The 26,576-nt window shown below is 32.1% G+C and overlaps 1 protein-coding gene across 2 annotated transcripts in view; it reads left to right on the top strand.

Annotated features, from left to right (window-relative positions):
- Window positions 1–9,137: 9,137 nt before the first annotated feature.
- LOC121125206 (uncharacterized) overlaps window positions 9,138–26,576 on the top strand; it is a 50,487-nt gene continuing 33,048 nt past the window's right edge. For both annotated transcript variants that reach the window (XM_040720343.2, XM_040720341.2), the window contains exons 1-2: window positions 9,138–9,439; window positions 10,451–10,587. In XM_040720343.2, coding sequence (XP_040576277.1) covers window positions 9,382–9,439; window positions 10,451–10,587 — 195 coding nt within the window. In that variant the 5' untranslated portion in view covers window positions 9,138–9,381. The remainder of the gene's footprint in view (window positions 9,440–10,450; window positions 10,588–26,576) is intronic.

Below are 26,576 nucleotides of genomic sequence, written 5' to 3'. Positions count from 1 at the left end.
GCTCAGATGGGAAGTTCTTATGCATCCAACCTACAGTCTGTACCCGGCACCAAATGACTGCCACCTTTTCCTGTCTATAACCAACGTACTGGGGGTAAACATTGGACATCCATAGAGGTTGTCCAAGTTTTTCAGGGACACGGGCTTCTACGAGAAGGGCATTATGAAGTTGGATTCTCGTTATTAATAAGTTATCAAACAGAACGGAGAATACTTGGCTTAAATCAGATGATTGTAACACTTCTTATTGTAATAAAGAGAAAAATACGAAATTACTTTTCCCCCACCTATACTTAGAAACTTTGAGGGCTTCAACCACCATCAGTTTTGATTTCTTTTTTTTTAAATTGAATTAAACAATACCTTTTTTTTTTAAATTTTTTACTTGCCTATTTTTATACTTTATTTTCAACATATTATTCGGATAGTTTATTGAGAAAATGTATTAAGAATACAATTTATGTTACGTATATATATAAAATAATAAATAAACTGTTTTCAATTTCACCCAGCATTTAAATTATACTGTTTTGTAGATGACATCTGTAATTATAGTTTTTTTTTATACTTTATTTTCAATTGGACTTTACTATTTACTACTCAATGAATAACTAACTCGTTTTTACTCATAATAATCTAAGTCACAAAAACGATTTTTTTAAAATAATAATTTATTTTATTAACAAGCTTGATAAATATATTCATTACCTCCACCCACAAAGTTGAACAACCCCCCTATTTCTTTGTTTGTAAGTCAGTGGAGTTACTGCAAAAGTCAAAAATGGATTTAAATTAAACTTTAGTTACAATTTTTACAATTTTTGCTTCTTAATGGAGAAAAATGCCATTCAATCTAAGTAATGGATTGAAAAGGGCTATGGAGACAACACTCCATTCAGCAAATAAAAAATTAAAGTAATATATTATAAAATGCCAATTTTGGCCAAAAAAATAATGTTTTCCTTGTTAAGACCAAGATTTTTGAAACTTTGAGTTATATGATCACAATAAGAGGCCATTACCGTGTAGTTCATTGAAATTTGAACACTTCCTTATATTATAATTAAGGAAGGTTGAGTGATTGAACTAAATTGATATTTCGATATATTAATACAATATGTTACAGAAAACCCCTGAGCTCAATAACTTAAGTATAAGTCGAGAAAATTACACTTGAACGTGATTGACAAATTTACATGCGCGTACTCTAAGCATTTAGGCGTCACCAGGACCACTATTTACACCGTCAGCAAGTCTGAAACGTTGGAGAGAAAGAAGGGGTCCGTCAAAAAGGCCAAACTGGATCTGAAGGAGTTAAAGAAAACAGCTCAGGCCAATAGCTTCAAGTATTTGAGGACCTGATCAACAGATCTCGAGGTTTCACACCAGACTGTTCAGAGAGCTATCAAAAAACGGGTGAGAGAGCCTCAACTCGACTACAACTTATGAGTGGATGTCCAGGTGAAGGCCTGCAGTTTCTGTCATCCAAACACCAAGGCCCTCAAAACACTGTAAGCCACCACTAGGACGACATGACAGATGACTACATTGCAGCGATTGTCAGGCCTTCCGCCGCCTTCTGGAGACAATCATATCCGCTAAGGGCGGTAATATTAATGATTAAGAGAGCTCAGACTCAATACTATTTATGGTATTAATTTTACAGAAATTATATTGTAAATTGATAAATTATATCTTGTTGATGTTTAAAATTGAAAATTTTCATAAATGAATGGACCACAAGGTAAGGTCTGGGTTGTCAAGGATAAAGATCAAAGTCAAGTTTACAATAACGTAAAAAGTACATAATCTACCAAAACTTTGGAATATTAGCGATATAGAAGTAAATTTGATATTAAGCGTATGTTTTGCGCTCGACCAAGTGTGCGATATAGTTTTAAACTATACTCATATCTGGATTTAATAAAAATACTCTTATAGTCTATTCCCTTTCAAATACCAATATTTAATATATAAAATACTTCACACAGAAGAAACACGAGGTAAAAATCAACATAGTGTCCACTGTTTCTTCCTTTTTTGGTATCAACTTTATAGGAATTCATAACAATAAATCATTCATATGAAGATGTTTTATTTTAATAGATTCTACAAATTGTGAACAGACACTAAGATTTTTATTTTCTATCCTAGTTTTGTAAGCTTATTTCACATTGCTTTTCAATCAATACTATGATAAATATTATGAGGACACCAGGAGAAAATTTTTTCGTTGAATGTTAAGCTTAAAATCCTCAATGATCTTTCAAAAACAAGATGGAATCACAAACCGATTCCCTTGAAATTTGGAGTTCCAAAATTATTCATTTACATAAGTAAACATAAATTAAGGTTTTTTATATACTTTGGGCATAAGAAAAATAAGGATATGGTCAAGTTTTCATCTAAAAAAATAGTTTATTTTTTCTGGATTTTACTGCAAAATCAAATTAAGGATTATGTACAGGGTGGTTTGTATATTTTGTTTTGTCGGTTTTTATCTAGGAAAAAAAATCAATGTCTAGTCCAGTCTAAAACTACTTATCCGTTCTTAAATAAGGAAAAATCTTTCCTTAGTGACATCATTTAGTATGAGTCTTTTTATTATTCTGTTAAGCTATATAATGAATTATTTAACTAATTAAAATAATAATATATATACTGTTTGCATTACAATGAATGCATGAAGACTTTTGCAATAAATATGCACTGCCTTTTTTAAATATCTAGTTTGGATTAATAAACCATTGTTAGTTTTAGGAGAAGTTGCAAGGTCCAGTCCTGAGACTGGAGTTGACCGAGTAAATAACAATTGACACAATACTACTCATATGTTTTTCGACGATTAAAAAGGATTAAAACAGTATGTCTGAACAAAAAATTATTATCCAAAAATTGTTCAGCAATAATGAAGTTATATAATTTGTATTTTACTTAGGTATAAGCTCCTTTGAGCATAATATCACCATTCAATTTATTAAGAAAACATTTTGGCTTAGACACACAATGTCGAAAAATAAGTTGGCCCATGTCAGATTGATATAAAACCCTTAGGTGATCGAGATTGCTGTGGTAAGTGCGGTTTATTTTATTCTTAAAATGGAGTAAATGGAAAAGTCCATTACATTTAAATCTGCAGAAGAATATGGCCAGATTGCCTTGTATCAAAAGAGATAAAAAATTTCCGTACACCCCTTCTAGACGCTGTTGGTAATGTGGTTTCGTGCACTATCTTACTGAAAGTAGTATGAATCTGATTATTTCAGGAATGAATTCAGGGAGGCACTTCCAACATTGACATGTTCATCTTTTTGCAGTTCGTTTGTCAGACTAAAAGTTTTGGGATTTTAATTGTCCGTATAGGTATGAGTCATCCTGGTGTGCTACTTTTAAAAAAAATGTAGTTTTGAGTTATTCTTCATTATCTCAATAATTGAGAAGACTTACCCTTTATTCCTCAGGCACATCATTATTTAACACAAATTACCAATGTAAGTGGGTTACTGTATTGAGTGTATTTAAAAATATGTACTAATTTGTAGTATTCCACAGATGACTTACTCAATATGATATCTCAAATGTTATTGATTACTTTATTTAAAAAAAAAATTAATTTGAGTTAAACATTAGGACATTAAATTTAAGAACTGTCCATTAAAATAATTTACAAGACACTTTATGGTGCTGGATGAATTACTTTCAATGAACTATTTCCGATTTAAAATATAATAAAATTCTAATTTAAAGATCATTAATCTGTTAGGTGATCTTTATTTTTTTTTACAAAAAAGATTATTTCTTCTTGAGCCACAGGATTTTGTTAGACGTTTGAACAAAAATAATTTCACAATTTTTGTTTCAAAAATATTTTTCTACAACCCTGATGTTTGCATTAGTTTATGGTAGAGGATGTAAGCAAATTTGAATATAATTATTTACTTAAAAAGAAATTAAGTTACTTTGGTGTTTTATGAAGTGTTAAGTGGCAACCTGAAATACATTTTTTATCAAAAACATAATTTTATGAAATTTATCAAACACAATAAATCAGATAATTGAATACCAAAAGTCCAAATTAACCATTATCTATTTCAATAAAGAAAAGTTGGTCTGTATTTATGTTGGTCTAAGACATAACAATGTAGTCAATTTAAATACAGTATATCTTGGTGGACGGTATATAGTGATCTCTGATAAATATTGGGACTGGTACCGTACGGGGTTATACCACGGTTCGATTTGATACTACCCTTAAAGCTTGGTACGTGTTGACCCCAAGTACAGTACGTTTATATATAATTACGTATGAAATATTTTGATATTATAAATTTTTTTAGTATTTTTTTGTTAATTGCTACATCCAGATAGTGAGGAAAAATTTTAGTCCATAAATATCCTTTTATATAAGAAATAATTTATGTTCTTGTTACTACAAAAAAGGGCTAATGGCTTTTAAAATAATAAAATACATCCCAGTAGACGAAAGTCCAGTGGTATGGTGGAGGGGTAATTTAAATAAATTTCCCAATGTTTCCAAATTAGTCTCATGATACATTGGTACTAAATATACATTTATATCAAGTGAAATATTTTTACTGACTACTAATCGGTGTTGTTTATTACCAAAAAATGTAGACAAGTTTATATTATCGCAAAAATATATATTTATAAATTCATGAATAATAGTATTATATAACAAGTGATGTTTTATATCAAATTAAGTTTTTAGAGAAGTTCAGTATATGTTGAAATAATTCATTTTTACAGAAAAGAAATTATTCAAGCATAATATATCAAAAAAACTTTATAAACTACAATTATTCTATTATCAATAATATTTTACTCAATTATGAATTTTTTTTATATACTCTTATATGGTACCAAACCGTTGGTTTAACGGATCGTCCCAGTCCTAATTTATATCTTATACCAATACAGTGCATATAAAAAGAAAAAACCTTAGTATAATATAAAATTTATGTTTGTAAGTTTGTCAAAAATCACGGACTCACAAAGAAAAAACAACATTTCAAGAATAGAGGAAGCCTTTACTGATTCGAATTTTGAATTGAAAAAAGTATTTTGTCCTCACTGTTTAGCTATGAAATATAAATGCATAAATAATAGTGGAAAAAAATCTATACAAGAAAATTTTAACATTTGTTGCAATTGACCTCTTTCTACAGAGTTTTAGAATAAATTTACTTCAAAACATTTAGATATAATAAATGTACCTTTATGTATATATTGTGAAAAACAATAAGACTTATCTTCTCATATGCTTGTTTTCTTTCTGTATCTCCTCAAGTTTGCGGGAAAACATAGGGATAGTTTGGCTCTCACGGACATTCTCAATGATGGGCAATACCTGTACAAGAGGTAGCCTTTCTTCTTGCTGAGTGATGCTCTCTTTTACTACCTTAAATCCACTTTCATTGAAGAGAAGTCTTAGGCCAGAGAAGTATGTTCGAATATCTTCTTAAACTCATGATAGCCCTGCTCTCGTCGTCAGGCATTCCCAGCACAAACTCTTTAATAGCATTGAAGTTTTCGCAGCAGTAGAAGTCTGCCTCGAACCATGTTCCCTAACTTGTAAGAACAGGCTCTGATAAGAAAAGAAAATTCACTATTCAGCCTACCAACTAAAAAAAAGGCGAGCTGAGACATGCATTCAATTTTGATCACAACTAATACTTTATGGGAAAAAACGGTCGCTCCTCCCACCACTGACCTGTGACATCGGTCCGGTTGATGAGTACCCATTTTTTACCTGGGTATTTGTCATTTGTCTGTCAGCTCTCTCTTTTCCCCTTATTGTATGAATACTTACGAGAGTTGTTTGAAAAGTCCGAGGGATGGCACTACTGGCACGTATTGAGATTATAGCTGTTAGTAGCCTCTCTTGTAAGAGCACACACCAACTCTCTACCAGATCGGTCTATTTCTTTCTGTTTGATATATTATGAATATCAAACAGTGATGTGGTTTTCAAAAAATGGAAGAAATGGTCGTGTGTTGATTAAACATTACTTCATGAAAGGCAAAATGCCTCAGGAAGTAATAAACAAACTTGATAGATATTATAGGGGTTCTGCACCTTTGGTTAGATTAGTTTATAAGTGATTTCAAAATTTTCAGAGTGGTGATATGGACACAAGTGAAGCAAAACGTTCTGAACGCACTCTTACGGTTATTACTCCAGAAAAAATAGATAAATTGGTGATGGATGGCAAAAGAGTGACGGTGCATAATATTGCTATTCGTATGGCATCTTGATTTGCAACCCTATTTCCATTAATTTTGCAACCACAACTGATGAGGTCTGAGTTGGTACATTATCGTGATTGAAAATAACTTTTTTTGTGGGCCAATCGTGGGCATTTTTCTTACAGCTCGGTTTTCAAATGGCCCAATAATAATGCATAATATGCATCTGTAATATTTTTAAACTTTTTCAGATAGTCAATAATCCAAAAGACAGTCGCCATATCCTTTCCAGCCGATTCCTCGATTCAAAAAAATGCCAAACAGAAAGAAATACAGCGATATGGCTGAAACATAATTTCGTTACGGGCCATTAGTGCCATTTTTCGGACTCTGCATGGAATTTGCAAACGACCCTCGTACGATGGACCAGGGCTTGGTTTGTGACTAAAGTATCATGTTCATATTTTAAAGTATAACTGAATTTAGTAGAAAAGGAAGCGAGTGACCTAAAATATAAATCTTTTTGTTATCACTACGGATTACACACCACTGAAGATAATAGTCATAGTATATTTGAATGAATGTAACACTGTGTAGCATATATATGATTGTTAAAGCCATATCATGGTTTAACAATGAATAGATTTATAGTACATTTTGCGGTTAGCATATCTTCGCTTCTGAAAAATATATAAAAAATGACTTTTGAAAAAAAAAAATTGTAGAATGTAATTCTTCATATATTTTTTGCCCCCCGCCCTCCCCCCTAAAAAATAAATAAACTCATTTTATATGTTTTGCCAGTTAGTTTGTATTCGAGCTGAGTTAACAATATGTGTAAAAGTTATAACTCCTCATGTGCAAGGGAAAAACGAATTTTCTCTCTCCTACTCGCTTTTTCTATTCCTAAGTCTATGACGTATATGATAAATATTACATTCTAAGCAGAATATATTTCCCCAAGCACATTAGCACGAGGGGAAACATAAAGCGTGCTACGTGACTCAATAGATTTTCACATAATTTACAATCTATGAACAATATATACAGAGTGCGGCAAGGAATTGTTCCACAAGATTTCTTTGATTCATAAAGGTGGAAAAAATAGTGTTCTACCGTTCCTTCTTTTTTCTGCCCATTCAAGTCTTACAGATGGTTCTGTTGGTTCTTAGGAACCTTAGTCCTCAGGACTAGTCATAAAGACCGTCTGTCCTTAGTAATGGTTCTGAGGAATAGCAGCCCTTGAGACCGGTTCTTAATGGACAGTCTTCATAATTTTTCATCAAATATTGATGATATGGATATGACGAAACCAAATCAGATATATGAGATTATAGCATATATTATCCAAAAAATATTCATTTTAATACAATATAAAACAAACATTATAATATTACTTATATATATTTATTTATTCTATTATATGACAGAATGATTAACAAAAGTAAAAAAATAGTGACCGACACAACTCTTATACGTACTGTCCACTGTACACGTATAAAATCAGTTTATTTAAAAAAAAACTTTTTGTATTATAATTTTGAAGCCTCAACAACTCTCTTTATCAAAATAATGTGATTTTGGGATTTAAATATATCTTATTTGTCTGAGTGAAAATATAATGATAATTTAAGTTTTGAACGAAAACTACTGTTGTAACATTTTCACATAACCTCATAACTTTGAAAGGACAAGTTGCTGAGGTTTGAATATTATAATATGCAAAGTCCATACAAATAAATTGTGGGTACACGAATGAAGTAATCTCCCTCCCTTAGCTTTTTCTATGAACCTTAAATTTTTATTTTTTTGAATAAACTTATAAAATGCATACATTTCTCAAGGCCCAAAAGTTTGGCAGGGTAAACATTGCCTCATTCTAGAGCAAGTCATTCTTGGACACTTCTCACCTGATTTCACTTCCGAGGAGTAATTTGTTGAACAAGGTTGTTAAGAGACATCACCGCAATGTGGACATGTTAAAGTCCGCCATCATGGAATATTGGAACAAGTGGTGGTCCAAAAAATATATTCGGGTAATTCCAGTATAATGGACGTTACATTCCTAGAGAATTCATGGAAACTAAGCTTAACATTTACAAATCATTGATTTGAATTACAAAAATTGAATATACATATTTTCTCGCACTTATTGGTATAAAGATAGGCCTACAATTTAAAATGTTTTAACCCTTCGGATTTTGAGGGAAGTGACAAATACTCAGCGTTATGGAGGTTACATTTGCATAGAATTGCTCATTCAGAAGACATGTGCCAAGATTCTTTATCGTAAAACAAATAAGATTGAATTCAAGGGTAGTCACATTGAATGATGCTGTCGGTCATTACAAAGTGTTTCATAAAAAAGTAACTTCTATTGATAATATACATACTGTTTTTAAAATGTTGGAACGTCAACAAGCATGAATGATTATTTTTCAAAATTTAGTGTGTATTAGACTTTTATTATTTGGAAAACTATTGCCAATTTATATTAGCAAATTATTCTAATTAACCTATTGGTGGCGCTGCAAATTGGAGTTAAAGTATTCAAAATGGATTGTCACAATAAAAGTATCAAGTTCTATATTTGAAAGGAACCATATCGGGGTTGTTATAAGTATTTCGAATCACATATAGACAATAAACTATAGCGTACATATATGGGTACATTAATTCATCCAAGAAATTTGAATAATAAGCCTATAATTGACTCACATATGTCTAGGACACATGGGGACGTGTGTATTTATAAGTATTTTTTCATTTTTGTTCAATAATTTTTTTTTTTTTTCAACATCACAATTAAGATATTTCATATAAATTAGCTCCTGCACCTAGTATGTGTATGAACGTATATGAATATGACCCGCGCCTTACTTTTATAAGGCATGTACCGCTCTCTTAAGGCACTCGATATAAGTGTCATTGCGTAATGAATATCGCCCGCTTCATGCAAGTACAACCGAATATATATTTTTTAAATATTATCTCTTTTCATTTTTATTTCTTTTATTAATAATAATATTAGTTTATTTTATTCTGTGTCTGTTAATGAAAATAATTGAGAAATGAGGAATTGAAGAACTGATTATCAAAACAAACAAGGAATAATTAACAATAATATTGTAATAGTGATATTAGAATGAGTGAATATTTTATCTCATACTAGGCATGAATCAAATTTATTTCATCATTATCACACTTTATACTCTTCTCATTCCATTAATAGGTAAGATGATATAGAATTATGTTGGTGGTGAGTTAACACAAAAACAATCAGGAACAAAAATCCAGACAACGAAAAATGTCTTCTTTATATTTTTGTAGCATACAACACATTTATTCACAGACATAAAGGGGTCAATTATAAACTTTGTATTCAATTTTCTGTTATAAATAAAAATTGTTAAGAATATTCACTATAGTTTAAAGACTTAAGTGTATTTATGAGCCTTAATTAAACTGGATATGGCCTTTCAAATAGAAACTCTCAATTTATCATTTAATTTATTCATTTTCGTTGTGTCAACGACAGGCTTTGTATTCAATTTTCTGGTCCAATTTGAGATACCTTTAAACTTTAGCAATAGTTATAAGTCTTTTTTGCTTTTATCATTTATAATTTAGCGCCGAAATTACCTTTCTGCACGAAATCGTCAATTTATCATTCTTTCATTGTGTCAAATTAAATAGTTTATGTACATATTTTGGGAAATTTTAGGCTTTGTATTCAAATTTCGGTTATGAGTCTATATGCACACAGTATTTAGCTATAGTTTAAAGCCTTCAATGAATTTTTAAGTCTTAATTTATCCCCGATATCATCTTTCAAATAAAAATATTTAATGGACATAATTCGAATAATTATAGGCTTTGTATTTAAAGTTCTTCTAAGTGTTAACATATCTAAGAGTTTAAACTATAGTTTGAAGCCTTCATTTCATTTATTAGACTAAATTTTATCCTGACCTAGCCTTTTTCAATATTAATTCTACCAATTTTTAATTATTTCCCTGTAAGGATGCATTTTTTCCAAGATTTAAACTCTTTTGTGGCACCTCTTGAAGATTCATCATTAAATTTTGTTTATAGAAATGGACCATAATCCGTTGAATAGAACAAATATAATCTCCCCTCAATTTTAAGACTAATCATTCTTGGTTGCTTTTGTGTTGACGGGCCACTAATATACTTTTGAAATTAAGTTTACTATTTGTTTTGTTGATATCAAAATTTTCAGACTCAAATGATACAAAATTACCTAAAATCATCGAAAAACTTGCAATCACAAATCGAATCGAGTACTCAAATGGCGATAAAATAAAACTCCGATGTCCCATTCTTGGACCAAGCCCTTTTAAAATCACTTGGAGAAAGGTAAGGTCTAAAAATAGGCAGCTTATTCATTGTTGAAAATAATTATGTATGACTATGTTTGTCGTATATGATTCGAATTCCTTATTATTTTAATGACGCAGTCTTACTTATCAATGAATAATAATTCACAACAACTATTTCAAAGGGAATTAGTTATTGTTAGTAATGTCATAACAATCAAAATGATAAACAATTTGATCTATTTGATGATTAATTCAGTCATATCTGATTAAATTCAATCCAATAATTGAAATTATAAGATTGTATATCCGGTAGCTAAATAATCTATTTATAGTGTACGCAATAATTTCAATTCCGCTTTAGAGGATTTTAGCACTATTACTGGTAAATTGATTTACCTTTAATTGGCACTATTAGAAAGATCAAAGTCTGCCACTTTTAGAAATGGTTCATTTTTTTAAAATCAACGGAAAACTAAACATATGTTTAACTTAAAACTACACAAAGCGTTTTCCTTTGGCGGGTAGCACTTTCCCAATAATCACAATCCATGTCCTATTGATATTCTTGGCGTGACTCCTTGTTTGATTATCTTGCCCACTCATCTTACACTTGGTCTTGCAGGCAATGGACTTGAGAGCCCTAATGAGCTTCTGAATGTTCTTCCCGTATTACCCAATAGGCTTACAATCTGGAATTGACTTTTCCAAGCCTACCGTCGGTCCACACTTTGATCATATTGCTGTTGGGGATCACGGGTGCAATACTAAAAATAATAATAAAAAATTAGTTAAATGATTTCGACGTCCATAATTTGAAAGCTAATTATTTACTCCTTAAGTTAATTATACTTGCAAAAGATTGGTTTTTTCATAACTAGAGTACAACCGCAGAGCACATACAAAATTTGATCTGTCCTGGCTCAGAAGTTGAATTGTAGTACGGCAAAAAAATAAAATATATATGTAATATATTTGGGCTAATTGTTTATGTGCTAGGTTCCATGATTCTATATTCAATACTGTTAGTGCAAATATATATTGTTGTGGTATCGGAATTAATGTGGATCTCGTATATAGGGCCGGTTAGATCAATCATAGCCCCATTAAAACTTACCAAAAAACTTGACCCATTAACGGCGATAAATATTAAATAAGTTTTTAACAACAAATTACAAATAATCAATTTTTTAGGAAAACAAAATTCAAAAATCTATTCATAAAAATGAAATTTCAAATAACACAAAAACTAAACTTCCAATATGATATTTTTTTGAAATAGGAAATCTTAAAAAAAAATTTCGCATAGTTTTGAGTAAAATTTATTCATCCTAACCCAAAAAATTTCTAGTAATAATAAAAAAACCTTAACTTATGGGGAGGGGGGGGGTTACAGGGGACTCCTCTGGTGTGTTACATGTTCGATTCAAAGTTTACAGCCCTTATTCAACGTTGATGACTTGTTAACGGCGTAGACGGTAGTCCTGTAGACGCCCAATTGTTTGGAGTGCGCGAATGGAAATTTTCCGATCACGTTTATGTATCATTTTCTCGACTTGTACCAAAGGTAGAGAGCTCAAGTTTGTTCTGTTTTGGAACTAATTGTTTATGCTTCAATATAAAGGAATATGAATTAGTTTCAATCACTCAACCTTAACTAATTATTGATTTTGTTTGTGTGAATATATCAATGGACTGCCCGGTATACTGATTAACATTTTTATTTTCAATTATTACTTATATCTACCCCAACTTCCCCCATTGACAGTATTAGTAAATACGTTTAATTACCCACATAAAAATTAATATAATAGCTAAGGTACTGTTAACTATTCTCTGCCATTGGTGTACAAAGTTCCATATTGTTTTAAACTCTGCAAATCAGAAAAATATGTTTCAATATCAGTTTAAAAAGCTTTGTAATATATCGAATACGGTTTTTTTGTCCTTACTCACTAATTACAGGGTGTCCACGATAAATTGGAACTACTTTAAACTTCATTCAGATCCATAATGTGGAATTTGGGGTTAAATCAACCTAATATAAAAGGTTGCGTGAACAATAAACTATAACTTCCACCACAATTGTTTTGTCAACAAACAATAGTCATCATGGAATAAGCAAGGAGAGACGCCATCCTCGAATTGGCTCGCGTGGAACACAAGCCTCTGCTATCTACAAGCTTCTTAATTACCCTAAGACCACGGTGTGCCGGGCGTTCAATGCCTGGGAGGTTGAGGGGAAGGTATGTCGCAAGGCCCACAACATGAAAAGTGACCGAAACCGTTGGAGTGAGCAAGCAGCTGGTCTCCAAGGCTGTGAGTAAGGACCTCGGGTACAGGTCATACCGAATGGACAAACAACACATCCTCACGGCATCCATGAAGGCCACCAGGCTCACCAACGGTAAGCGTCTCCTCAATGACCTGAAGAGCCACGGAGGAAGAATCATCTTCTTCTCCGACAAGAAGAACTGGACTGTCGACAGAAGCTAAAACGTCAAGAATGGCAGGTGGCTTGCCAAGAAGAGAGAAGAGGTCCCTGCGGTCTTCACCACAAAGTTCCCGGCTCCATTACGAGGGAGTGGAATGCTGTCGATTCCGCAGAAGTTATCAGGGCAATCCTTTAGGGGCAGGATGTAGAAGATGGTGGCTGCTGAGGGAGGACATGTTGAATAAATTTATTGTTTAATATCATGTCTAACTTTTTCATATTAACAAATACACTCCCAATTCCATTTTTATCAAGCAGGTTGAATTTTAAGATAGTTCCAATTTATCGTGGACACCCTGTACCTATCTCTGATGATATTATTAACCATCAATAGAGTAATTTAATTGTGGAATCATAACATTTAATATGATGACTGAACGACAAATTGTAAATACGCATCACTCATTACAATAATAGGATAAACTCAACTATGAAAACAAGTAAATTATTTTGAGAATATTATGATTTATGATACTCAGAACAACAATTAATAATAATAAACTTGCACAAAATAAAAATGAGATGTATATAATATATTTCTGACAAATAACATTATTATTTTTTTACTATGTGTCAAGAAATATTTATAGTCAACTTTTTAAAAGTTTTGAAACAATAAAAGGACTAAAATAGATATTTAGCTGTCTGTACAAGATAAAAATGTAAAATTTTATCAGTATATGCATAGAAATTACTATATGAAACCCAATTAGTAGTGCTGTGCACTCCTATACTCGGGATTACATAGAAATGAGATTTCTATGCACAAAACTTTACATATAAAATTGTACATTCAAATTTTTCTGTAGGACAAGTTAATGCAGTTTTTAAGCTCTCCAAACGAACAGGTGATCGCAATTCATGCAAACTTAGTTCCTTTTTGACGTATGCCACAGTTGTATTATCGTTTAATTATTGACTTCTTCTTAATACGAGGATCGTTTGAAACGTCCGTGCAAAAATAAAAACTACTTCATTGTTTGGGGTAAACCTTTTTTTTATTTTTCAATATAGTCTCCTTTTAGGCTAATACACTTTGTCCAATGATACTCTAGTTTGTTGATCCCTTCCGAATAAAAGGGTTTGTCCAAGTACAAAAATAGCCTCCTTGTTTGAATGAAATCTTTTTTTCTCCCCAGGCATTTTTTCAAATTGGCGGACAAATAGTAGTACGAGGGAGCCAAGTCTTGAGAATAGGTGGGATATGAAACAAGTTGGAACCCTATTTCCATTAATTTTACAACCACAATTGCTGAGATTTGAACTGATCATGATGGAAAATGACTTTTCTGTGTGGCAATCATGTACGTTTTTCTTGCAGCTCGGGTTTCAAAGAGTCAAATAAAGATGAATAATATGCACCTGTAATAGTTTTACATTTTTCTAGATAGTCAATGAAGATTATTCCTTACAAATACCAGAAGACAGTCGCCATAGTCTTTCCAGCCGAAGAAACGGTGTTCTGATTTTTATTACAGATTAACTTGTATAACTTTGCTTAGATTGTTTTAAGGTTTCATCCACAGTGACGAAACGACACTTAAAGTACTGTATATTCTTCTGAAACAGCTGCAAACCATCCTTGCAATACTTCCCACGACTTCGTTTTTGGTCAAGGGTGAGCAACCGCGGTACCCAGCTTACTGATTGTTTTGTCATGTTCAGATGTTGATGGAAGTACCCGTTCATTTGAGATACCCACAGCAATAGCAATCTCACGTACCTTCACTTTTCTATCATCCATCACCATATCATGGATTTTACCAATTATTTATGGAGTAGTAACCTCAACATGGCGTCCAGAAAGTTCAGCATCACTTGTGCTGATATGGCCACTCCAAAAATTTTGCAACCACCAAGAAACTGTTCCAATAGAAGCTGAAGAGTCCCCATAATGTCTGCCATACTTCTTTTTGGTCTACTGAGACGTTTTGCCTTACATAAAATAGTATTTCATAAACGTAATGAGTAATAAAAATCACTCCACTTTCTTGATCCCACATTTTGCTTCCCATCCCTGTACGCTCCCAAGCACTTGGAGACTGGGGGTGATCTCAAGCATTCCCCTAGGGCTGGCAGGAAATCCAGTGTCTCAAAAAGGAAAGTAAAGGCAGTGTTCAAGAGGACTCCCAGCAGGTCCATTGCCGACATGGCTAGAAAGATGGGAACGTTGAGATCAACTGTTTCAAGGCCATTGAAAAGGGCTGGAGGAAAGTCCCTGAGGCGTACTGAACGCCCTCTTCTAACTGAACGTCAGCGAGAAGTCAGACTTGAGCGTGCCAAGAAAATCTTGAATGATATGAAGAGCTCATCTGGACGCATCATCATTTTTTCAGATGAGAAGACTTTTACGGTCGATCCTGTTTTCAACAGGCAAAATGACCGTGTTGTGAGCTTTGGAGATGTGCAAGATAAGCACCGCTATGTGGCAACAACAAAGCACCCTACTTCGGTGATGATGTTGGGTCTCGTGGCCTCCAACGGGAAGGCCATGAAGCCGGTATGGTTCCCCACTGGCTACAGATTAACAGCGGAGGATTATGTGAAGATTCTGGCGTGGAAATCCCGCCGACGCTTCCAAGAAAGCTCAGGAGTGGCTCAAGGAAAACATTAACTTTTGGCCCAAGGACTACTAGCCCCCTCAGAGCACAGATCTGCACCCACTAGACTTCTCTATCTAGGCGCACGTGGAGACCAAGGCCTGCAAAAAAACGACATAAGAACATAAATGCCTTAAAAGCTGCTGTCAACAAGGCCTGGGCCTCCATGGATGCCAATTACATCCAGCAAGTCTGTGGCAGCTTCAGACGTCGCCTGACCAGTGGCATTGAGTCAAATGGTGGCTAAATTGATTAAATTTGATCACAAACTATTTTATTATTCTAAAAATGTATGAATAAATTGTTTCTCAAGTCATTCGAAATGTCATTATTGTCCGCTATAAGTTCTGAACAAAAATCGGTAAATAATTATGCACGGCCCGGTATTATGTGTCTTTAACTAAAAACCAAAACAGTACAGTTAATATATTCTCCATTTTGTGTTTTTTTTATGTTTACTTTACAATACTTCCCTTTTTCCTCTCACACTAAAATAAATTATTTATGAAGTTAATACGTTTAAAAATTTCAAAAGCTTTACATATTAAATTCAAGGTGAGTTTTTTTACAGTTTCAGCAAGTACTTCTGGACATTTAATGCATCATCAATATAATACATATCTAAAACGTGACTTGATAGCAACATATAATAGTTTGTATTAAATTTTAATAAAATAAGCTTAGTTAGAATGATTAAATTAAACCATGAGTGAAATATCTTCATTCAAATATACTTTGTACAACGATAAGATGTAACCAAATAGTATATATAGGTATTTTTATGAATAAAAAAAAGTTTGAATTAATGCACTTTGTACCGTACACTCTATGGTATATAAAATAACATCAACTAATGCTTTTTTTCAATCTAAAAGGATATTCCATTAAATAAATTAGAGGATTTCATGATGTGAGCACGAGATACAATTTGAAAGAATTTGAAAAATAAAGCTTGTTATGCATCGTGAAAAAGTTTTACAAATGATATTAATTTAACTTAAAAGCCATCTAGTGAGTAAAATATAAGATGTAATCTATACAATCATTTTTGATCAATTAAATAACAATGTCATATATAAATATATATTCAAAGAACAAACTTTGTTTGTATTTGCATCCAGTGTCATGAGAGTAAACCAATGCCTAGAATTCCTTCCATACATCATTCTTTTTCTATTACTTGCTCCGGATTTTATCTTCAGCCAAAGATCATATGAAATATCTTTCATCAACTTTTCAGAGAGGGGCTACAACGGTTGGTCTATTGGCTCTGTCAAAAAGGGCAAACTACGTACGGAGGAGTTAACAAAAACAGACCGGGCCAATCTTCTCAAGTCCATAAAGGTCCATACAAGGGATCTCGAGGTTTTACACCAGGTCGTTCAGAAAGCTATCAAAAAAGTTAGTGGAAAGAGCCTTGGGAGGGTTGTGAGGCCTCTCTTTACACTAGCAATGAAAAAAATCCATCTCACATGACGAAACTTTATTCAGAACAAAATTTAAACTTTTCGACAAAAGCTTACCATATCACATAAAACAAAAAATTCAAAGTTTTAAAGTGTAGTGTATTTTGGGATATTAGAAAGGTTCCTTGGTGCTCAGGAAAGGGGAGGTGGATAAATTTAAGTTGCCTCGGGTCCAGCAGTTCGCTTGTACAACACGTGGGCTGGGGTGTATTATGGCATATTATAAGGTGTATTTGGTCCCTAGAAACCTGGCAGCGGAAGAGTTTAAACTGTATTTTGTCTCAATACTTCATCATTACAAACTGAGAGCTTGTGTGTATTTTGGCATACTATGAGTTTTCCTTGGTGCTTACGGAAGTGGCTACGAGACTGCAAGTTCGGTGTCTGACCCAGAAATAGTAAACACTTCCTCATCACGTAAAAGAAGAGTGTCTATATATTTGTAAACTCATACTCAAACTACCTAAATGTGGATTTAAAATTTTACGGGTTTTATTTTTTGTTTTATATTTAGCAATAGAGTTCTTAATTTATTTTAATTTCTAACTGTGACGGGCCATACAGGGTAAATCTACTCTAGTTATAACGAATTTTTAGACAATACAAGGACACAATTTGCGTATATAAGTTAATTTTTACAAGCCCAAAGCTCTTTTTTTTTTCTTTCCGCCAAAGAAATTGAATGAAGTTTGGTTTGTTTTTGATTTGTTTATTTACTAGGCACCAGGCGTACAGCAAAAGACACGGGTCAATTTTGATCAAACTTCTATATGATCACTGCAGGATCCCATTAAATTTTGAGGGATGAAATGTCAAGGTAACAAAAGCTTAAAAAAGGCATAATCGACCATAACTATGGTACAAATTTAGGTAAATAACTCAATTTGATTTTGGGTGAAGGTGTTGCCCTCCACCGAGTGCCCACTCTAGTTGTATAATAATAAAGTTATACGTCATAGGATACTTCATTTCCTTTATTGTTTCACAGAATCTTTCCTTACAAATAAAAAAATAAAAATCAGATGATAGTAGGCTAAATAGCGGGCCAATCGTTATTATTTACTCCATTTTAACATACAAAGTATTGAAGTCCATGGCAAGATCCTGGGTGAATTGAAACACAAAGAACACGTTGTAGTCAATGCATCCCTCTCATAATTGATTTTGAGCTCCAGGCGGTGGGGGAAGGTGGCGGAGACACTCTAGAGCTACTCAGCTTTCATAGATGACCTTGGACTGCATGTGTGCCAAGATGGAATAGCCTAGAGGGTTAAGGTCTGGTCTCTGCCGTGGATAGAATTCCTTTTACCTAAAGTGCATGTTGGTCTGCAGCCCCTCTTAGGCCTTCTTTGCGGTGTGAGTAGGTGCTCTATCCTGTAGGATCACACAGGGAGAATTGGAAACGATGGATTTGATCCTTAGAAGAGCTTTGGTGTCCATAATTTGGACATACTAATCAGTTTTCACCCTGTATCCTTAAAGGAACTACATTTCCACCATTCATGGCCTTCCCGTTGGATGCAACCAGGCCTAACATCATCACTGAAGCAGGGTGTTTGCAGTTGGTACTCATCTGTTAAATCCCCGAATGTCTCTCCTCGATTATTCTTCCTGTTAAAAACAGGGACAACAATCAAGATATCTCATCAGAAAAGATCTCAATGAGTGCAAACGTTTCTTTGAGGTGGTTCAGTGTCTTTTTTGCACGTTCCACACGAACTTTTAGCTGATATGGGCTAGTTCATCTTTTGTAGGCAAATGAAAAATTTGGTTTTTTCTTGAAAGCCAACTTCACTCAGTTGACACGGAGGTTTTCTTGCCTACTCTTGGAGAGTGTCTGAGGTCCTTCTCGACCTTCAGTGCATGGATACATAATAAATCGTCTTCTTTGAGGCCCCATTCTGCTCCAAGATGCCCTTTTCGTAAAACCCCACGCAGAGTATTGCCGCGATCTCAATCCTCTTCTCGTACTGTTTTGCTCATGGTGGAGAATAGGACAATGTTTTTCTTTGCAATTGACCGACAATTATGTGTTCTACAACCCTCATTGGAACATTTAAAAAAAAAAGCCGCTTAATCGCCAGAAATTTGCGTAATAGATATGAGTAAATAATAACGGTTGGCCCAGTAAGTTAATCATACACTCTTATTCTTTAAGTAATCCCAAACACTCATTGACATATTATTTATCCACATTTTCTAAAATGAATGATATGTTTTGCATATGAGTGCGTGCAATTTAAAATTAGAAATGATAGCCAAAATTAGTTTATAGAAATAATAAGATTACTAATATATTATATTTACGATGAGTAAAGTAATTATTCTTATTCTTTTGGAAATGGAGCATAAAAAAATACTTATTACTTACCTTGTTTATTTATCATAAATTATGAATTAGCCATGGTGTATCAAGTGAGATGTTATAACCGTATCCGTAAGAAGGCTCTGTATCAGCAGATCTCTTTCCATAATGGTGTCCATAACTGTATCCGTAAGAAACGGGAGCGTAGATTACGAGTAAATCGATAAATTAAAGTATTATAGGTCCTGAAAGTGCTATATTTGATGATTAAAAGATGAATTTCTAATAAAATATGATATAAAATATTTCCATTTATAATTCCTCAATTGTGAATTATAATCCAGACGAAAAGATGGAATATTTGAAACATAGGCTGGAATACTTATAAACTTTAAAATTTTCTGACTTATTTTTGGCAAATTTGTCCATCTAAAATATTTTTTTGAAATATCAGGCTGTAAGTATACAGAATTTGGACAATAAACATCAAACATAGACATCAAAATACATCTGGTATTTTTGTTTTAGGAAGTTAATGCCTTAAGAAATACAAAACTGAAAATAAAATTATTTTTACCCCTTCTTTTGTGAGTTAAGTTTTTCTGCCACCCACATAATTATAAGCCATTATAATTGGTTCAAATCTGTTTAAAACATTATGAATTTTATACTCCAAGTTTTTTCTGAAATTTTATGAATAAAAATGGAACGATTAACCTAAAAATAGTAAATGTAAGTAAAAAAAACACAATAATTCTTAATATAAAAACTTTGAGTAGTTTTTTTGTACGGTGCAAACTTATTTTTAACAAGGTTTGAAGTGTATTTTTTTTTACATTGAAAAAAGCTTTTCCAAGAGTAAAAATACAGGATGTAGGAATGAGAAATGTCAGGAAAAAAAGAAGACATTGCATCAAATCCTACTTTGAATGTCATGTTTATTACACAAATAAAAGTATTACCATTCCAGCAGGGCTCTAAAAAGCTTTTGTAATATAGTCTAAAAATCAGAAAAAATCCACACTTTCTCACGCTTAGTTTTATAATGTCACATGTGGAATTTCCCATATTATTCTTTCAAATATATCTAGAAAAGTTAACCTTGAATTATAATGTATGACATTATCAATTTATTTTATAAATTAACATTAAATTGAAATGTTCCGTTCATTCGTCAAATGGAGTTGTACTGATTAAGTGTAAGTAATTATTATAGTTTTACAATGGTGACATCCCTTATTTGTTCGGTCGAGTGGAGTCTTAGGATTGTTCCTATCAGTTTGTTAGTCCTTCAGACATTCTTTAGTAGAATTGATACAAAAAGTAAAAAAAAGTTCTAGGATCAAACTTTTAGGACTGATATGCAGTACTGAGCTGGGCTGGACCAAAACTGTACTTGATAGGATTGCAGTTTTCATTCCCAAATAAGGACTGACACAGCACTAATTACAGCTACTCCAACTTCTCTTTGAAGTCCAGCTATATATTGATTGTGAATGTATGTGTGTGTGTCTCCGGGATTCACGGTCAAACCATAAAATGGCCGCTTTAGTACAAAAATTTCATTTATGCTAAAGTGATGGTTCAGGTAAAAAAAAATGGCTTTCAAGGCCGCAGCGGCCTTAGTATATGGCTTAGAGGACAAAACAATAAAATAAATAATTTTAAATTCTTAATGTCCCGGGCAACGCTTGGCAAATCTACTCTAGTCTCCTTTTAAAAAAAGAAGGCGAAGACAAATTTCAACATGCAGTCAGAATTATTCTTATAAATTTACTGTTTTTATTTTTGTTTAAATGAAGCAAATGAGTTCAGAATCAATTTTACTATCTAAATGTCCTGGGCAACGCCAGAAAAACTTATTTTTTATTTATTTGTGTTTTTTGGGAAACCTGTTTTAATTTTTTACTGTCCGAGGCACTGCCGCGCAAAATCAGGTATATATTAAGTATATTTACTTTCCTAGGAACAATTGAGACGATAAGTAAAAGTTAAGTTAAATTTTAAAGAAGGCCTTCTTTTTTTCCCCCTTTAATTGGTTAGATGGAGTTGTACTCATTAAGTATCATAATATTAAAATTACTCCATCTAACCTAGGAATCTAAGGATAGTTTTAGTTAGTTTATTTGTTTCAAAATATCATACTAAACTTATTTGAAGACTTGCTAGAACTTCTTTTCCTAAGTTGAAACAAGATAATGGTAATTTTGCCCCATCTTTGTCGAATTTAGTCTTGTTTTTATTTCCACAGAAAATGTTTTCGAAAGACAAAACATTCAAAAAACTGTTTTGTTTTGTCTTACATTAGTGATGCAAAACACATTTGTTGACGAAAAAATTTCACCTAGTCTTTGCTGACAAAATTAACACTGGTTGGCGTTACATTCAAGACTCATTTATATCAATATAAAAAAATGTTAAGTCAGTCGTTCACAAGGTACGTAATGGTTTCTATAACAAGATACCATATATGGATAAAAGATACTAAATATTTAAAATTGTTATTTCACGCTAAAAAATGAATTTATAGTGATTTAATCATGGGACATGTTACAATGTGAGTGACAAAGTATATGGACAATTTTATTAATGTGGCCCGTCCAGAAAAAAGGTAAGCAAGAATGATTTTTTTTAAATTGAGTGTGGATTGCATTTATATATTGTTAGACGAATTATTGTCAAATTCTATGCACAAATTATTCTTATTAACACTTTAAAGGCACAACAAATTGCACTTAAAGTAGCCAAAATTGACTGTTATAATAAAAAAAATGATAAATTTTATCAATGTTATAGTTAAAGGTTTAGATTTACCTAAATAAAAGTCTCTTTAATCCAACAAAAGTTCTAAACTATTGATACAAATCTTGTATAGGTAGAATCACCCCAGAAATTTGAATACAATCATCATAATTGTAAGGTTGTACCCGTATAGTCTAGTGGTTCAATCAGTTCCGTTTCTTGAACTGCTAAAACTAGAACCGACAAAGTCCAACCGAAACCGCACAATATTGCTTATTGGTCGCTCTTCTTGTGCTTATGTTCGTTTGTTGTATTTGTTGGTAAATTTATAACTTTATTCCATCTTCATGATGGAGGACCCTTTATACAAAACATGTAGACAATGTATTTGAAGACTGGAATCAATCCTCCATTCTCCATATTCCTGCACCCCCTAAATCCTCACTGCCTCCCGTTTAGTGTTTGAGGTTCTTGCTAGAGCTTGGGGGAATAATTACTCTACGTATAAAGTAGCTGTGGCCCTATTTGTATTTAATATAATTTTCTGGCCATAATTTTCTAGCTACGCCCCTTGTTTTAAGTGTGGGTTACCTAACTGAGCCTGTAATAAAAAAGAACTGAGACCGAAGACCGGAACTGATAGAATAGCTGAGTCTGAACTCGGCAAAACCTCCAATAATTGACTCAAATATGTTCATGAAACTTTGGGCTGTATGAATAGATGGTGTAAATAATTATAACTTTTTCACTCAAAGATATCTTTTACGCAAAGTTATTCAAAATATAAAATTCTTTATTCATGGATCGTAACGAATAAACTAAGAAATACAACTTTTGAAATATTATTTATTCCATAAACATCTCTAGTCGCATTCAAAAGAGCGTAACCCATGTGATATATTGTAGGTAAATGTATGTATTAGTGATGGTTAGGTTTACTTATATTTGGACGCAACATGTACATATTTTCTTTAAAAATCCATGCTTCAATAAAAAGAACATTCTTATCACATAAATTACGTGTTGAAAATACTAAATTTTTATGTATGAATCGTTAAGAGTTTTCAAAAAGGATGTGTTGATGAATGGTGTAAGTTTTATTTTAAATACATTCGTAATCTTATTGATTAATGCCCAAGAGCTTTTCCTTCATTTGCATTAAGTAACTGCTATAAATTAAACCATAAATATATTATTTTTGTAATAACATTTCTAGCCTGGCAAATCTTTTTTCCCGGGATTTTTAGAAGTTTAACACTTATATAGAATTTACGGGAAATATATCTATTTCCTCGAAAAATACTGCATTTAATTATTTCGTAATATTAAGTAATTTTTATCATATAATATGATTATTAGTATTTTGCTAATAATGTTGTGTCTGTCTTAATTTATTTGGTCCAGTCCAGTCTTAGCACCGTTCCTATTAGTCCTTGGGACCTTAAGAGTGTTGGTCTCTCGCATTACCAGTACAAGAACAGATTAAAAAGAAGAAAAAATATAGTAGATTGACGTCATCAACGACCTGACTTTATAAATTAAGGACTGATATACAGGACTTAACTTGACAGGATTGCAGCCTCCAGTCCTAAATAAATACCCAACCATCATATAATAATATAATATATATATATATATTTTTTTTCGAGTCAGATCGGGTTAGGGAATTCAAAATACTGGACTTGCGGATAAAAATACAACAACTTGCTAACAATTAGAGATAATGAAATAAATGATCTTAAAATTAAAATCTTGTTAGCTAAAGTAAAAAAAGTAATAACTCAATTAAAAATTATTCACTCTGAACGCTCAAAATCTTAAAATAAAAAATCCCCCACAACGACAACTTCACAGAAAATAAGATCCAAATTGATTGTATATAACTGTATAAACAGTAGTAATTGGGCAATTTCAAAAAAAAAATCCCAACGCCGATTTCGATGCGATTTTAGATAAAATTCTCTATATTCGTTCTTTAATATTTAAAAAAATAGTTGAATAATACTATTTTGGATTCTAAGAATTACAATTGAAAAAATAAATTGCTTTCCTTATTGAATTTAAATGATATTTGTACTAAATAAAGAAAGGCGATTCCCCTGCCCGGCCAGCTTTTTCCAAGGCAAGTATTCTGACGGCGAGTTATCCCGCAGCAAATTTTCCAGAGGCGAACTTTCCCAGATCATATGAGACAGCATGCATTACATTTACAAAACGTATTCTCTAAAATAACAATTGCGGAACCGACCGCATACGCTTATAACGCGTTTGTTCACGTTCATTTTGTGCTCAATTTGTTCCTTCTTAGTTTGTGAGCATAAAAAATCATAAATGATCTATTACGATATTTTCTAAAATTACAAAACTCAAGTCATAAATTCAAATGGTCTGTTTTCGATCTTGATGGATATTTTTTACATTTTGTTGCATAACTTAGAAAAGTAATGAGTAGTTATATAACAGTAATAAATAAGAATACATTAGAATCGGAAATTAAACATTATTTTCCAGATAAAGATTCCAAAAAACCACCCGATTCCAATTAACTGTCCCATCACTAATATTTATATTATAACAAGCGTATTAAATATATTAATTATGTAGATATTTAAGTTGTGTGGAAATAACAAAATAAAAATAACAATTGAAATATATAATAAAAATAAGTTAATTGAAATTTATCGTTTTTTTCATCTAAGTTTTGAAAGCATAATTGTTGAGTCATTTGAAATCATAATTATATTTGTTTGATGGGGGATGGGAAGAGTAGGCCTAGTTCACACAAAATTTACTTTTATGACTATTACACAGCTTGTAGAAGCAATAGTCAGACATGAATTATTTGCAAAGCTCAAAACAATACGCATCTTTTGCTACCAATTTCATACAATAGTAAGCTGTATTTTATTAATTTGATTGAAACAGTAGTAAATATTGATTACAATATAAAAGTGATTGTTGGCATAACTTAACACAACTAAATTTTAAATTAACAAATATATATAGCTTAATTTATGCTCCTCGTATACAAGGTTCTGTACCGTGGGATACCAGTGTCATCTAGTGTGATGCAGGGTAATAATATTTTTTATTTTTTTTTATTTAACAATCGGGTAAAATCTCAAGAACTATCAGCCAACAACCGCCTGAAACCCTTTATCTCACAAAAGTGAACCTTGCTTTATTCTGGATATTGCGTGCCCGTCAATATTCCTCTTTATCCAAAAGGGCAATTTCTGTTACTGTCACGAAATCAAAAATAAGAAAAAAACTATATCAACTTTGTGTGCTACTCTGCATGTCAGGCTATTACACGTCCCATCATGACTTGTAGCCCAAGTTTCTCACCAAGGATAAGCAGAATATGTAGTTTGGCCCTTACAACTAAGAGTTGCACACCAATATCTACACTCTAGTTTATTATTTGGTGTAAAACATGGTAGTCTCTTTACCCATTTATTTAGAAAAGTGTCTCTTGGAAATGTGTTGACAAAAAACATCAAAAAAATCAATGGAATATAGGATACAGATATCAAATAATGTTTGTCGAATTTTTTCTAGAAATTCGTTCACATATAAATTTGACACATACAAATTGATGATTAACTTTGTAATGTTGTGGATAGTAATTTTATAATCTTTTTTTTTTTTTTTCCATCAAACGTCAATTTTCAATTTTTAAGAAGAAATGCTACAAGACGATGCATTTTGTAGAAAAATGGATATCTATTCTATTAGTACAATAGTCCATTTCCAATTTTTTGAACATTTTATAACATAATCTTTGCAATATTTAAAAAATAAATCAGTTATCAAGGGATTTTTTTTTCACAAAATACTTTTACCTAACTTTTTGTGTTTGCAAGTTTATTAAAAAAATATTTGAAGGCTCGTGTTTTTCTTTACAATACCAAAAGTGTTTTTAATTTTTTTTTTTTTTTTTGGAAAATTAGTGCAAAACAGTTTTTTGCATTTTTCTATAGAATTAATATTTTGCAGTTTTATGACAAAAATAATAATAATAAAAAATATAAAATTAAATAAATCATATCAAATTTGATAATAATACTTATATTATTTATTATAATGCTTGCCCGCATAAACGGTAAGAAGAAAAAATATTCACCATTGTTAATGCAGTTTCCCGCTCCCTCTTTGGCCCGAACCACACATGGTAGCCCTTTGCTAGTCAAGTATAAAATCATACATAAGAGACCTGGTATCTTAACCAGTCCATGGATTTTTTCCTAAAAATGTCGATAGTAAATATTGGTGTAATACGAACATTATTTTTACTTACTTATTTATTTTATTCTATTACAGAACAGAAGAATTTAAAAAAAAAATACTTCAATGACGCCCCAAATGATACATTCTACCTAATATTAGGACCAACAAATGAACCCAGACTAAACTATAATC

The sequence above is a fragment of the Lepeophtheirus salmonis genome, chromosome 10, assembly GCF_016086655.4.
Source record: "Lepeophtheirus salmonis chromosome 10, UVic_Lsal_1.4, whole genome shotgun sequence".
Classification (NCBI taxonomy): domain Eukaryota; kingdom Metazoa; phylum Arthropoda; class Copepoda; order Siphonostomatoida; family Caligidae; genus Lepeophtheirus; species Lepeophtheirus salmonis.
The sequence above is the reverse complement of the archived record's forward strand: the minus strand, read 5'-3'. Positions and strand labels throughout refer to the sequence as shown.